At 36.0% G+C, this 16,784-nt stretch overlaps 1 protein-coding gene across 8 annotated transcripts in view; it reads left to right on the forward strand.

Annotated features, from left to right (window-relative positions):
* The window catches only part of ebf3a (EBF transcription factor 3a), a 150,107-nt gene extending 134,276 nt beyond the window's left edge, over positions 1-15,831 (forward strand). For 5 of the 8 annotated variants that reach the window (XM_060841955.1, XM_060841954.1, XM_060841953.1 and 2 more), the window contains 6 exons: positions 143-231; positions 4,880-4,945; positions 6,247-6,424; positions 10,754-10,942; positions 11,349-11,546; positions 13,307-15,831. In XM_060841955.1, the coding sequence (XP_060697938.1) occupies positions 143-231; positions 4,880-4,945; positions 6,247-6,424; positions 10,754-10,942; positions 11,349-11,546; positions 13,307-13,338 (752 nt within the window). In that variant the 3' untranslated portion in view covers positions 13,339-15,831. The remainder of the gene's footprint in view (positions 1-142; positions 232-4,879; positions 4,946-6,246; positions 6,425-10,753; positions 10,943-11,348; positions 11,547-13,306) is intronic. The other 3 variants (XM_060841957.1, XM_060841958.1, XM_060841959.1) reach the window with 2 other exon arrangements.
* The last annotated feature ends 953 nt before the right edge of the window (positions 15,832-16,784 follow it).

A 16,784-nucleotide genomic window follows, 5' to 3' on the forward strand; every position in this document is an offset into this window, starting at 1 on the left:
AATGGAAAACATGAATATATTCCAGACACTGTTTTGATCTGTTGAAAGGAAAGACCACTCTCAATGTTAGTGATAATGCAGTTAAGTAACCATTAAATCTAGAAATCTATTAAATTAAATGATCTCTTCTGAATTTTTGCAGCTTTAAATGAACCAACCATAGATTATGGATTCCAGCGGTTGCAAAAAGTTATTCCCAGGCATCCAGGTGATCCTGAAAGGTTACCAAAGGTCAGTATCCAAGCAATCAAAACTGGCAACTTTCAGTTAATGTTTTGAAAGAAGTAACTGCTTTGTGAGTTAGAACTTCCTGGTTGATTTTATATATGTTGACACAGTATAGGGGGTGGGAGTGAGGGGGTTTGGGGGGCAGGCGGGACAGGGGTGTGGGATAAATTGAGTAGAAAACCTACGAGATACCTGCTTCAGGACAAAGAACAGATGTACTGGCAATGTTTTCCAATTCGGCAGCAAGAATGTGAACTTTATGCATTGTGAAATAGTTCAATTAAACATTTTCCACTCCAGTAGGCCATTGTGGTTTTTATCTAAGCTGCTCCATTCTGATCTGTGATTATTTGACTCTGTTTTCCTTTCATTTTCTGAAGCTTGATTTGGTTTAATCTTTTGTTGACAAAGCTTTTGTCATAAGTCCATGTGCTGGCAAACTAACAAATGAAGACCACACATTAATATTGAAGCCATTCTCATTTAATTTCAAACAAGAAAATGTTAGTATCTATACATGCAAAAAAACTAAACTCAAAATGTTTTCATTTTCATTTCATGTTTTCAGCATGTCGAGTTAAATGAAATTTACAAGGTTTATTTGATACAATTGATGAATAGTGATAATAAACCAACATCTAATGTTTATTTTTCAAACGTGTACAATGTTATGACTGATCAGTTTATTGAGAATTGCCACAGGTACTGCACCAAGGGCACTTCTGATGTTTAATATTAAAACTTTGATTCCTCAGCCATCACTGTCCAACATTAATCTTACAGTAACACTTGGTAACATAATGTAATCAGTCACACATAAATAATTAGTTTTCTATGCAGAAAATGCTGGAATTACTCAGCAGATCAGACAGTATTTGTGGAAAGAATTTCAGAGTTGCTTTTTCAGGTCAACGACCTTTGTCAGCAGTGGTGAAAGGTCATTGACGTGAAACATTAACACAGCTTTTATCTCCACAGATGCTGCCTGATCTGCTGACTATTTCAGCATTTTCTGCTTTACTTCAGATTTCCAACATCCACAATACAGTATTTTGTGTTTGTGATTTGTTCACTATGCTTTCAAAATGATGACTGAGGTATATTTTATAATGTCAATACTGAGAAAAAAAGTTGGAATTTCATCTTCTCAAAGTTTATCTGTATTCTCCGATTTTTTTTAAAAAAATTGAGCTTGTTTCAGCATCTGCTCTCCCACATCACATTTTCTGTTTTGTAATTTTACAACCTCCTGTTTCGCTGATCAAAAAACAAAGAGATGAAGTATTTCTTCCAGCACTAGTAAAGCTTGTAGCAAGGTTTAGCATGGTATTTTTTTTTACAGGCTTAGAACATGACAGGCCAGTTAGCATACACCCACAAGTGCTGCATTACTTAGCTCTTTTAATTCAGGTGAAACAGTATTGTTCAGGCTTCACACAAAACGATCACTGGATAAGATGAAATCTAGCAGTTTCAATAAACAACATAAATATTTGATTTTGTTCTAATGGACCCAAATGTGGAGTTCAGCGGCATGTAAATTAAACTGCCAAGCGATTCATCATTGTTAAGCCAGCCGTCTGAGGTTGGTTTGCAAGGGTCATAGCGGCTTCCAAGTAAAATAGCAATTGGCCCCAACGTATATTTTAAATGAAACAAGAACTGGAATAAAAAAATCACCACTAAGCATTACAAACAGTGTAAAATAACCAAAATAAGAGATGCAGTTCTGAGAATGTGAATTGTGTATCTCAATAATACTGAACAGTGGAGAGAGCTCCTTCCACCATGACTTCACCCTGGAGTTGATAATATTACCACAATATTGATTTTTTTTTCAGCAATTTTTTTGAAGATCCGTAATGCACGTGGTTTGACGGATAATTGTACTGCGACAGAAAACCAATACTTTCTGCATGTATTGCTTTGGACATACGCTAATAATGTTGCTATAGTGACAAGAAGTTGGGCTGAATTGAAGTTTACCTCCTAATTTTAGACAACATCAAAAATAAGCTGACTGACCCTATGGGAGTGGCACAAATAGGCAAATGTTATACACAAATTCCATGAAAACAAAGCAATAAGAAAAGGCATTCATGTGCTAAAACAGAGATTGAAAGGTGGAGCTTTTAAGTGAACAGCACCAAAGAATTTTCCTTCTTAAGGCTTGTTTTAAGATTGCATAATTTAGATCTACAATATGTAATACTTTAACAGGCAGAAGATAGAAAAATAAATTATGTATTCTGGTCTGTCTTGACAAATTATATTTAATCTAAAGTGAGTAAGCAAAGGATGATTTTTTTTCAGCATAATTAATTGCATGCATTTCATCTTCCTGCACCCCCACCCCATTTCTAGGGGCGAACACAAGTCTATTATGTTTTCCTTTGTCTAATATACAAAAATTTATTTGGAATGCATCCATGTTGAGCAATTATCCAAGCATTAAAATTCATCTTCGTTCCTTGCGTTTTTGAAGTAGCTACATCTAATGGTTCTACACTCTTCATTGTATTCATAACCTGAGGCAAGAACTAACAGAATAATTGCTTTACAGTTTTATAATGACATTAGCACCTGCAGCAACATCACCTTGGTTACCTTTTTTAACTGTGATGATATATGCTATTCTAGGTGATCGGGCATGTGAATAATCATGTATATTTGAACTGTTTCAGACCACGGTACAAGTATGAATGCTCACAATAATAAAATTGTACACTCATTGTGAAACAACTGCTGAAATCATTTGAGGTTTAATAGTTTCCATTTAACTTGAAGTCTGTTATGTCCTATTGAAAAGCAGCCAATTACACTTAAGGCTAAGGTTTAGAAATTTCCATTGAAATGCTTTTCAGCCACCATTCCCCACTAATCGTATTCACAGCATGAGGCTGTGTGCATCAGCTAGGCATATTGTTGCAAAACAAACTTGTTCAGAATATCCTTGACTGATTGGGTTCCACTTTTTGTCTGTCTGTAATATGACTACACACCTCTCAAGAGCAGTGCTGGAAGTAGGGTTCATTAGTTAAGATACTATCCAGTAATAGACAGATTAGTGATGAGAGTGCACATAATTTTCCCAAACTATCCTTATGTTCCAGTTGCAAAGTACCATATGGACAAGTAGGTGTAGGATATTTTCTGGGAATGAAAAATTGCTGGTAAATGTACCCATCTTAATTGCTTTAATCGTTGCTTAAAATTGAAAAGCATGTAAAAATCTTGCAATATGATAGGAGAGATTATGAGTAATTATTAACACCTCTGAAAAACACTTTATCATGCTCAGAGAGAGCTGCTCTTGCTGATGAAACCTGATTAAGACAGCTGTGCCTTTCATTGATTGTACCTGCTTCATGACAAGTATAATTCTTTATTTGTATGCAAACTAGATGCATGCAACATCAAGCATAGACACCAATTTCAGAGGTAAATGCCCATTGTACGAGCCATCCATCCGGTAACTTTCTATATTAAATGCTGTTCCTATAAACGTATGGCATGCGCAAGAAGTGATGCCTACAGTGATTAATCTTGATAAATAAAGGATGGGTCTGCTCTTAGAATGAAAGACACATTGAGCCATGGTTAGTGCTACAAACACACACATTGTCCTTTGAAATACTAGTGTAAATTTGATGGTAGAACACACCCAGTATATTATTTTTGTTTCAATCAACTGAAGTCTATTTACATGTAAAGGTTAAAACAAAGGATTTATTTTAACCTTTGGGAACTGGTACAAAGTATCAGCACCAAACACAGCTTTTGCACTCTTTTGCAAGAGGTCAATTTTTGTCTTTTATATTAATGAAAGCCTTTAATTGGAAAAGCTATCATTTGGTCATGGCAGTTTGCTTTCCATAGATCAGTGAATGTGTAAAATTGTATATGGCATGTTTTCTTCATTAAAAGAGTTAAATTGTGAATTAGTCCATGCAACTGTAAAACTAAAAAGAGGAATTCAGACAGGGATAAGACAAAATTCAGTTCATCCGTACCCTCAGGCATAAGTACTCTACAATCTCTGGATGTGAAGTCATTTATGAAGTCCTTTACAACATGCAGTCAAAGAGGTTAATTGAAAAATTTCTTAATGTCATTATGAAAGAACTAGATTAACCTAAGTTAATTCACTTCATTGTTCAGAATAAAGAGGAATAAGCATTGAACCCTCTTGCAAATTTGGGGCATGAATTAGGGGTGAGATGTTGTCTTTGAAGACTCAGCCAGTTTAATTAAGATATGGAAAATTGCTCATTGTTCTTCACTACTAAAGTCCTAGGAATTAGCAGCCAGATGTGATGCCTGTACCTTTCATATCTACTACCAGTATGTGTTTGTTTGCTAAATACCCACAAGGCTGCATCATTAAAAGTCAGGCTTACCTTTCCTTAATTCGATATCTTAGCTGGAGACTTAAGCATGTAACAGGAGGCAGTCTTATTGAGATCTGTGTTTTCAAAATAGCTACATTAGTGAATTTGAACTGCCTTATTTACTTTTCTTAATTTGGGAGGTTTTTTTCTGAATATATGGGCTACTATGTATCTTTTTATTGGCTTGCAAAGATAAATTGAAATTATCAATGTATTATAGCTGCACTAACCAATATTATTTCACATTTGATTTGCTTTAGGAAGTATTATTGAAGAGAGCAGCTGATTTAGTAGAGGCCCTATATGGAATGCCACACAACAACCAGGTAAGTTAAGAGTAAGCAACATGTTGTAAATCGATGAATAATTCAGCAGGTAATATAAAACAGTTTAACTATGTTTATTATAAGGCAGCAATGCATCAAGAGACCTAGATTACACCATGAAGAAACAACACAAACTTCTGTAGTTTATTAATAATATATAATTGCTGCAAAACACATTCTTAAATATGACATTATTTAGAATATATATATGTCATTATCATTGGAAAAGAGTGATTTTGTTCTTGAATATGAATTGTAGAGGTGATGAAACTTACCATTCAGTTCCGATTGAAGTGATATTGAGGATATGACTCAACCAAATTTTGTTTAACTAGGCAATATGAGGAAATATCATTGTGCATAATATAAGCAAGAATTTAACTGGTCAACTTTCCTTCAGTAATACCTTATATTTAATAACAAAATGAAACATTTGTCTGTTGGAGGGGAACCATGGCAATCAGTTAAAGGATAAATGTCCATTCCAGAGGTCCCATTAAGGAAATCTTTACTAAGTTGTTTTATATTCAAAGTAGACAAGAAATATTAGTTATATATTTGAGAAAACAGTTTATATGCTGAATTTAAGTTATGTAAAATCCAATTAGGATAACATTTTGTTTGAATTCCTCTCACTTCATGGTATTTGAGGTTTCTCCAACTCAAATATCTAGATGCCAACTCAGTTTATGCAAGAAAAACAAGTTTTTGTCTATATAATGGGTGCTACCTGTTGACATGCAAGTAAATTGTTTTCAATAGGCTGCAGAGTTAAAATCGAGAATGAAATTGTAAATACTATCTGAGTTTATATGTGCTGAAATATTTCCAAGCTTAAATATGTACATATTTCAATTGTATATATGCACGTTTGAAAATGTCAGCATTTTCTTTAGGTTTCAGGCACTACCATATAAGAGGACTTCGCTGGTTGTTTTTCCTGGACTTGTTATTTTGAACATTTGACTGCTGGGCAGGTTGATGCAATGCTCTGCTCTCGGGGCAGAGATAAACCATTCATTTGTCTTTCACAGCCAGTTCTTTTTACTGAGACAATTCACTTTTAGAGATTAGTTTTGAGCCCATTATGAAATACAGTGTGTGTGATGCACTGGTTCGGAAGAGAATCTCTACAACAGCAGTCAAAGGTATTCAGTATAAATCATCAAAAAAGATGCTGTGAAAATAATAATAAATAATCACTATCTCCATTTGAGATAAAATGAGCTGCTTAGCTTGACCTTTTATATCTGAAAAATGTTGTTGTCACACATATGTCTAATATTCAGTCTCATTTCCAGGAGATCATTCTCAAACGGGCAGCTGATATTGCTGAAGCTCTGTACAGTGTGCCTCGGAATCACAACCAGCTTCCTACTCTCGGCAACACCCCAGCTCACAGTGGTATGATGGGAGTGAATTCTTTCAGCAGCCAGCTAGCAGTCAATGTGTCAGAGTCATCACAGGGTAATGACCAAGGTATGTTAGCATGCTGGAGATAACTCCTTACAACAGCCGTTTTCCCTTCAGTGTCTAACAAGTCCTGTCCAACATTGACTTTAGAGACCTCAGTAATACTTCAAAGCTCTTTACCTAATTAATCTCCTTGGTTGTAGCTTGACACTGCTACTGGATTCCCCCTGTTTACTTGGCACAGTAGTGAATTACACTGCCTGCATATAGTGCTTGGGTAAAATACTATGCTACTGCTTTAAATAGTTATACATCTGTTCTGTCATCTTATTATGATAGAAGCCGAGAAAATGTTCTTTTAATCAGTCATTATGCAAACATGTATGTACTTAAAATGTGTTTAACAATCTTAGTTAATGAGAAAACTGAAAAACAATTACATATGACATAATTTAAAATTAAAGAGAAGATACTGAATAGCGAGCTTAAACACAGAATTTAACATATGTGTTTGGAAATGTGCGAGGTAAAAACAATGATATCATTCAAAACTTATTAGCCTTTCCTCATGACTGGAATAAATTTTGTTTTGATGGAAAATTATTGACTATAAGTAAACTTCTGAACACTTAAACTGTTTGATGAATAACATTTAGAGTGGAATTTTTGCCTCCTGCATGGTGGTGAGAGTGATGATGAGGAGGGAAAATAAAGAGATTGACAAGATAGCCAATTCCGAAGCCCCCATTGAACAAGTAAATTTGAGGTACAAAGGTCCATTGGTGACTTTATCAGTATTTTTACATTGATCTCTTCAGAGATGTTATAACACACCCGTGGGCAGATGGGACTTGAACTAGGCCTCTTGGCTTAGAGGTCGGGACATTACCTCTATACTACAAGAACCTTAATCATTGACTTTATTAGCCTAGCACCAATGAAGGCTTTAATTGATCAATTAAAGGCCACTCCAGGCCTCAACTTAAATGACACATTCCAAACTTGTGGACAAGGTCAGCAGATGCATACGAACGCCACAACTTGCTAGTGCTTAAAGTCACATGTCATCTTGACTTGGAAATATATCATTGTTCTTTCATTGTCACTGGGTCAAAATCCTGCAATTCCCTTTCTAACAACACAGTGGACATCCCTGTACTCCAAGGACTACAGCGGTTTGAGAAAGTGACTCTTCACTACATTCTCAAGGGCATTTATGTATGGGCAATAAATGCTGGCTTTAGTCAAACACCTATATCACATAAATGAATGAGGAAGAAAAATGACTTCTTGCCTTCCAGTAGGTGAGAAAGGTGACCAATTTCTAGACTGGGAAGGGGTCTTCCAATTACCCCAATCAGGGGAAAATGAAAGCATGGATGGGAGCTAGAGGATAGGTTCTAACAAAAATACATTAAAGCCTGGTCTCAGCAAGATTCCATGAGGAGGAAGCCTCAACCAGCAAACCTTTGGATCCACAAGTTGCTGGCCTCTGATTGGCCTGCAGCTCCTGATGCCCTGGGATGTCAGAGTGAAAGCTCTATCTGTCAGCTCTTAATCAGCTCTTAAAGAGCTGATAGGCGTCAAGAGGTAATTTAAATAACACTTTAACTAACCCCTCTTATCAAAGCCTCACTGCTCCCAGTGATCCTGTTCACCTACCTTTTCCTTCAGATCTCAAGCATTGATTTACCTGCTGGATCAACATTAGTACTGGCAGTGGCCACTGCTCAGATCTGGGGTGCCACCAAATATGTCCATCCCTGACACTTTAAAAAGAATGAAATTGAACCCTGAATGCCAAAGTAGATAGACATTTCTTGGAGATTTTTATGCTCAACAAGTTAGGTGAGCTTCATTTCTCCCTTCTACGAAGTAAATGGGCTCTTATCTTCAAATCTCTTTTAGATTAGATTACTTACAGTGTGGAAACAGGCCCTTCGGTCCAACCGGTCCATACCGACGAGCAACCCACGCAGACCCATTCCCCTACATTTACCCCTTCATCTAACATTACGAGCAATTTAGCATGGCCTGCACATTTTTGGACTGTGGGAGGAAATTGGAGCATCTGGAGTAAACCCATGCAGACACGGGGAGAGTGTGCAAACTCCACCCAGTCAGTCGCCTGAGGCGGGAATTGAACCCAGGTCTCTGGCGCAGTGAGGCAGCAGCGCTAACCACTGTGCCACCTTGCGGCCCACATTAATTCTTTTGCATTAATTCTGTAACTATTTTCAAAAGAACACAGTATGTGTAACATAACAGTGATGCCTTTCAGAGTAACGTTGAGGTTGCAGCTTTCTGACTTTCAGTGAAATACTTGGGCAGAGTTCCATGTTGCTTACTGAGATGGGCAGACAGTTGAGCATGAAGGTACAGGATGGACACTCTGTTGCTTTTCTGGCTCCCCTGAAAATGTCTGAGATGGACTGATCCAGGACAGCCTCTTTCCTGGAGCCCACTTAAGACCACTTTTAATCGATATTGGATGGGGGCCATTTCATATGGACAACCTGCCAGACAAACCCTTGGGGTAATGCCTGTAGCTTGTTGGATGATGGAGCAGTTTCTCCTGATCACCCATACCAAATGGGGAGACCCTCCAAGTGACAAGGCGCACAGCTATGTGAAAAACTGCCTGCCCTTTAATCCCTCTCATCAGGGCCTTGCTGACTAGCCCCAAAGATTCTGTCCACCTACCTTCCCAACAGAGCTCCCATCAGAGCCTGGGTTTAGTGCAGTACAGGCAATGGGCACCACTCCCAGGCTGCTGTTGGTGCTGGACAGCTGCCATTCTCTGATTGTTTGGAAACTTTTGTTGTCAGCACCTCTGCCCTGAAGATGTGGAAGACCCTAGTGCCAACCCAGTCTGATTGCCATGCTCAGTGCGACTGTAATGCACATTCTAGATCATAATGACTTGCTGATGAAACAAAAATTCTTCTTATTTCATGTCGGTTTCATTTGCCAATTACCTTAAATCTGTTTCTTTTGCAACTGGAGATGTCGTCCTTATTTACTCTATCAAATTCCTGCATAATTCTGAGCGCATCTATTAAATCTTAAGCTTTTCTGCCTGAAGAACAATTCCAGCTTCCCTGGTCCCTCTGCAAAATTAAAGCCCAGCATTACTGTTACCTCATTATTAGAAGGTTAAACAAGTAAATAATATTGTGTAATCATACCCTTCAACAAGGTATTATTTGTAACTGAAATAATACTTTGCTATTCCATCATGAGTGATATGTTCAGTGTATTTTATGATACATGCACCCAACAATTGTGATGCTCACATGAATTATGTTTTATTTCTAAACTCATGTATAAACTACGTGTGCATGTAGCACAATTGTTAAGATAAATACATGAAGGTAGATACCTGAAAGTGATATTCAATTATACCCGATGACTTAATTTCACTTCAAACCAGAAAATCACTCACATATATCATTTATATTTAGAATAGTGGTATGAAGTTGATGTGATAGTGTTACAGTGTTTCACTTTAACTCCTTTTACTTATATTATGGTAGACATTAGAAGGAAAACTGTTTCATGTTATTGATAGACATTGACATCCTTATTGAAGGATGATCATAGTGGCATGATCATAGTTTGTCTATAATTTGCCAGGATGATAAAAAAAATTATTATACATGATGATTAAAAATATGATAATGCTTCCTAACTTAATGCGTACTTTCACTATTTGAAATAGATTTTACAAAAAAAATCTCTTCAATGAAGACGTGCTTAAGATGAAATTTTACATGTTACATGAATCTAATAAACATGCTCCTTCTTGCTGGATGTGGCATTTTGAGGCACTTCAAGGGCTATAAGTTCATTCTCACTATTACTTCAGTCAGCGAATCAGGCTTGTTGATAATTACTACTACAGCTCAATGTGAGAGCAGCTGACAGCATATGATTGAAAAAATCTTTTGTATGCTATATCAATGAGGAAAAGGGAATTCTGCTGCTTATCAGCAAGTGTCAACTGTACAGCATGAAACTGCAGCCACTCAACTTGATATTTTAATATAGCATTTATTGTAACTCATCTTGGCAAATGAATGTAAAAGCTAAGCCATAACAATGAAATCTTACTGTCCAAAATAGCACAATTTATGCACTATATTTAAGACCTGCAAGATTTCTAGTTATTGTAAAAATTGAATTGGCTTATTTATAAACTAAAGCATGTCAGTCAGTTGTAATGGTAACCTGTATTACTGTCAGCGCTAGTCAGGGTTAGCTGTAAACTTCTTATATGACCAATGTAATCTTTCAACAGACTTACTTTAACTTCTTGCAGAGCACAATGAAGTTTGGACAATCGGTGCTACAATTGCTAGCTTTTCTGAAAGGAATGTAAATTTTGTTTTACAGTAGGGTACAGCCGTAACACAAGTAGTGTCTCCCCGCGTGGATATGTTCCCAGCAGCACCCCTCAGCAGTCCAATTATAACACAGTCAGCAACAGCATGAATGGATATGGTAATGCTGCAATGACCAACCTGGGGGTGCCAGGCTCTCCTGGATTTCTGAACGGTTCATCAGCTAACTCTCCCTATGGCAGTAAGTGTCTGCTTTGCTAGAAATATATAAGCAGTGGCTCCATGTGCAGCTTTATATTGAATAAATCCTTGCATTAAAAATGTAACATTTTATTTTTTTTTTGTGAGTCGTCAGCTGCTGGATAAAAGGAAGGGTGACTCTGGAGGCTGGACACAAATAACTAGTAAATTCCATTTGAGGTTAGATGTATGGTTTCCAATGACTGAAAATACATTTGTTGTGTATGTGTATGACAACAAGTCCATCACAAAAGAGTTTGCCTATTATCCAGAGAGTGGCCTAGCTGGGACATTTTTATTTTTAAATTTTTGTTATATATCTAAAATGGTTTTAAAGGCCTTCTCTGCTGCTCCTTGTGTGTGGTGCAAACCGAAGTCTCAGCCTGTTTATTTTTGCTTTGTTGCAGTAGTACCGTCAAGCCCTACCATGGCAGCCTCTTCGGTCACCCTCCCTTCAAACTGTAGCAGTACACACGGCATTTTCTCATTCTCACCTGCCAATGTCATCTCTGCAGTGAAACAAAAGAGTGCATTTGCTCCTGTTGTCAGGCCTCAAGCCTCTCCTCCACCATCTTGCACCAGTGCAAATGGAAATGGACTTCAAGGTGAGCTAGTATCCTTCATTTCCTGATCCACCTTCAGGCATGCTCATCCCATACAATGATACACGTTAAAATTCACAACATTTTTCCCAATGAGAAAAGCAAAACAAAATTATTACAATTGTATAGTTTGCACTGGTTAATTGATTATCTAATGAAGCCAATAATGCACAAAATACTTTGAAGCCGGACTGCGGCCAGATGCACTTTGTTTTGTAATGAGAGTAAGTGTGTTTGTATAGTTTTTGTCAAAGTTTCAGCTTCTTTTGTTTCTCTCTAAGCATGTGATGGAGCTCTATTGAACTGGTTAAGTAATGAATGCATTGGTATCCTGATACTGTATTTGTACCCTTCAGGTAACATTTGGAAATCAAATGACTTGGTGAACTTCACACATTTCACTGGCAGCCTGAATTTGTTACATGCATTCACACAATCGACAAGAAAAGCCTTCAGAAATAAATTAGGCATGGCTTTAAAATTCTGCCGTCTTGAATCTGGCAAATATAATCCAGAGAGCAAAGTGACTCCTTTGTTGGTAATATCTGTAGGTAAATTTGATATTCCTCAGAGTCTTGCATTTGCCTTCACTAGTCTGACAAATGTGTGCAGTCTCCATATTTGAATCATTTGCAGGTATAATGCAAGTATGGCTTGCACCTGGTTATAATAACTACTTTCTAGTAACTGAAACGATTTTTAAAAATATTGAACTCATAAATAGGTCAGATGTCTTCTGGTAACATAGTATAATTTCCCATGACATTACTTGCTAATGTTGTTTTGCTTCAACTTCCAAAGTAATTCAGAAATATTATTTAAATGTTAAGTAAACTTCTGGTTATTTGTGTTGAACATATGAAGAGATTACATTAAACAAAAATGAATATTAACACAGTCAAGTATGTTATTTGAACTTTTGTTAACTATTTTGATGCTACTTTCTTTGACATCAGAATGTAACTGTGAGAATATAATATAATGGATACAACTGTCAAAAACGAGCTTGAATGAATTTAATACTCCTGATATGCACATTCCAATAATATTAATAGTTTCATGAAGAGTCTTAATCATCAGTGACATACTGTGTTTGTAGGCCTAGGGCATAAGGTTAAAAAAGGAACATTTGACAGAAAATAAGAAGTGTGTTCTGCGCATTGTGCTTGGCAGTTAGAAGTATTGGAGACTTTTGATCTCAGGCAGCCGCCGGCCTGGAAACACAGTTGTTATGATAAAATGCAATTAACAGAAAGCAAAAATTGAGGTCCCCAGCTAAAGTCAAAGTGCTGGGAGAAAAGAGGCAAGGTTGCTAAGATTTCAATTTAAGGAACCTGAGAAGTGTCTGGTCCTTGACTACTGAGTGAGTTGGTCCTGTCTGACGTTACCAGAACTGACCATGTTGTTTCTCACCTGTCAGCAGAGGCAGCCTCCAGGGAGTCTCGACCACTGTTTGCCATTAACAAAACGCTAAGAGAAATATCACACATGTGGTAGGCAGTATGCTGTTCACCTAAAATGTCAGAATGCTCCTCTTTTAAAAGTGAAGTCTTTGTAGAATGTCTTGTTAAAAAGCACATTTCAGTTCTTTTTAGTCTGGACCTGCATGAGCCATACTAAACAGCTGCATACAACAAAGCTTGGACTTCAATTCAGTATCTCGCCAGCACAATGAGCATTTCAGAGTTTAAATTTATATTTTGAGTTTGTACTATTTACGCACTGATTAGTTGCTAATGGAGTTTCTGTTTCTTCCCCATTAGGTATGTCTGGACTTGTAGTCCCACCAATGTAAGACCACACTTGTTTACTTAGAGAAACACCAAGCTTCCGAGGATGAACTTCAGAGGACAAGTTCATTGCATCAGAAGATGCTGTTTGAAAAAGTATGAGCAACAATGAGAAAACAAAACAACAGATCCTTCTACTGTTAAGAACAAAAAAATACATTATTACTCACTGAAATTACTCAAACCATTAGGAAATGACCTGCAAGCAACTTAATTCTTCATGAACGATTTCATTTTATTAATAAAACTTTCTCATATTTTCACATTTCTCTATCTTGAAGAAACAAAAAAAAGCAATGCCTATTTTGTATAAAGTTTCAGATGACGTCTTGGCTATGTCTAGTTCTTGCTATGTGTTGGGAGAAACTTTGTGGATGCACCATTTTGATTATCATGAAACACTGTTGAAATATTCCTAAAGCAGAACATTTTTCAGTACTATATTTAGATTCACAATTGTTGTGTATCTCTATAATGTGAAATAATTTTTGTTGGGGTGAGTAAGGGGCCAAGGAGGTATAAGCCATTGAACTGGAAGGAGAAGACTAAATGTATGATTTACAAAATGGGGACTTATGGAGGGCTAGGGGAAAATTTATCATGCTTAAATTCATCTTAAAAACTGAACTTTGTAACTTATTGTAGTTAGAAATTGTAACTTTGATATTGCAAAAATTCTTCTCTTGCCTTCAACAAGCACACTGACGGAGATACAAAAGCTACTGTCTGTTGGTAAAGAATATACTTCCACTGCTAGAGCTTCCTGTTAAACAAGTGTGATCTGCAATGTTTTTTCAACTTTTGCTAGCACTGTATACTATTGCATTCTTAGGCTACTGTGAAGTCTATGTTCCTTGTACCAGAAAGTTGTCCTTTGACTTCTAGATCCTTCTCCCTAATGTGTTTTGTATGTGGTTATAAAATATTGTAGAATTTTGTGATTTTGCCAAAGTTGTAGCTAAATATTTATACACTTGTCTTGAATTTTTCAGATCCACTTAATATTGAGGAGAAAAGTTTTATTCCTTATGAAGTTTGTAAGGAGTAAAATAGTCCTATTCTTCATTGCTACACTTCCTTTCACATAAACACAGTCACTGAGCAATTTTTTGTAACATACCAATATAAATATTGTATTTATCTTTGAAATTTTGTATATTGCTTTCCTTCATTTTATTTTATCTTGTATGTATTTGTTTGTCACAGCCAGGTATTGTGATACCTAAGGAGCATTAAGCCAACAACATTTGCCTTCATCTATTTCATTTTAGAAAATTGCTTTGTCCATATGTTTCATTTTTACTACCAGAATCTGTTGATTTGTTCAGACCTTCCGTCCATTTTTTTATTTGAGAAAAATCAAATTCATTGTTTATTTTTATATAATTTTTAAGTTATCTGAACAAATAATTTTGAATAAAACTGTTGTTGTATAGTCAAAAGAAATTGTTTGTGCCACATGGCTGTAATGAATAATAGTAGAAAACGTGCATGTGCAGCAGCCACAGAAGGATGATCCAATTTGTGGTTGTAAATTATTTAGAATGTAATATTCATTTTTAGCTGCCACCCATGAATTTGCCACATAGTAAAAATGTATTTACTGGAAAAATTTGGAGGCCTAAAGTCAAAATGGAAACTTCAGTTCATCTGGTAAACTGATGTTTGTTTAAACATATGACAATTAAATACAGAAAGACTTCTCTAATGCCTTAACATTGGAGTTCTTGACAGTAACTTTGGTGCCACTCTGTCATTGGTTTACACCACAATTGCTAATCATCACTGCAGCTGTCAAGGATGATCTATGGTGTAAAAAGCACAAACTTTGTACAAACACTTACTTCAACCCCCTGCAAACCTCCATTCTGTTGTACCCTGCAAATCCTCAGAATAGAAGTCCTGTACTGCCGTGTCTGAAAGTGGAAGTTTCTTTTCCAATGTTTCATGCCTGACAGTGCCCAGTTTTTTTTTGCAAAGGCAGAAAATAGGTACATCTTGTGACCATTTTTGTGCCTTTCCATAGCATTGCGTGATTTGCGAAACCAGCATGGTATATGCTTTGCAAACTACAGCAGCATTGGAGGTCAAATCATAATGGGGAACATATATTGTCATTCTGGGCAAAATGCACATTAGTAACAGTTATTTTAGTTAATTCAAAAAAATGAAAGAAAGATGTATCACAAGTATTGAATGTGCAACACATTTACTCTGTGATAGCTTCATACAACATACATGGAAACATCTCAGAGTCTTTTCATATATCTGAGGATCTTGTTCCAAAAGGAAGTCATGTACATGTGGAAAAAAATTGCAAGATTCATCATTACTGCAGTATGGTTTTGTGTTTTAGATTAATTAGTCAATGCACTCATTGCTTCCTTGTCTTCAATCTTAAAGCTTCACTACATGGTAGAAATAACTGTTAAGAAAATTACAGTAAGATTGTTTTATCTGTACATTTTTCAGATATTTAACTGTATAAATCTGTTCATTTTACACGATATTTAATTAAAGTATTTCTTGTCTGTGAATTACTTTTTCAGTAATTTAATATGAAGTCTCAGAATTTGTGTTGAAAACTGTGCTTATATAAATATAAGGACGACCAGCAAAACAATTGAAGTCATTTTCTATTTTTTTTTAGTTTTTTTCAGCAAATGGTTAAATTAATGCATGTCACCATGAACCTTGAGTGTTTTATTTTTAAAGTACTATTGCTCTATGCACCTTTTAAATTTTTCATGCACAGCTTTAATAGTTTAATTTACATTTTATTTAAATTATAGTTTCTGTATGCAAGTGCAAATATATTTAGGATATAGGTGGCCTACAGAAGGGACATTTTGTGATCTGAAAGGCTTGTCTTGTACCTAAAGATAAATCCAAGTTAATTCTAATAAAATTATCAAATAATTTTGCAAGTGTGCAGACTATACTTAGACAGACTGGCATAAAATTTGGAGCATTTGTAAATACACACAATAAAACAGGTAGAAATAGACACCATAAACTATTCTAACATTAATCCGAAGTGTTTAGTTCATTGAAATAACCTGTCACTGTACTACAGATATTTTATCTGATCTAACTTCATTATTTTTCAATTGATAATCTCAATGTGACATCTTGCATGGGAAATTTAAAATAACTGGTGTAACTTCAAATTCCGCAAAGGAGATCCAATATGATACCACCTTTCAAAAAACTCAGGAGTTTGGTCTCTGTTTGCCTTACATTTGATGGTTCTTGAGCGGGGAAGGCTTCACAATTGCAATGTCACTTGGTGCTATAATATTAAGACTGTTAAACCAATAATAAGTAAATTATCCGTATACTAGTAATGAGCAAATTAAACATTTTATGGGTGCTCAGCAATGCCAGCATGTAATACTTTGTCAAGTGTGGTGAAGCAAAAGCTGTTTTCTCTTTACGTAATGGGAAAACT

The sequence above is a fragment of the Hemiscyllium ocellatum genome, chromosome 22 (assembly GCF_020745735.1).
Source record: "Hemiscyllium ocellatum isolate sHemOce1 chromosome 22, sHemOce1.pat.X.cur, whole genome shotgun sequence".
In the NCBI taxonomy this organism is placed as follows: Eukaryota; Metazoa; Chordata; class Chondrichthyes; order Orectolobiformes; family Hemiscylliidae; genus Hemiscyllium; species Hemiscyllium ocellatum.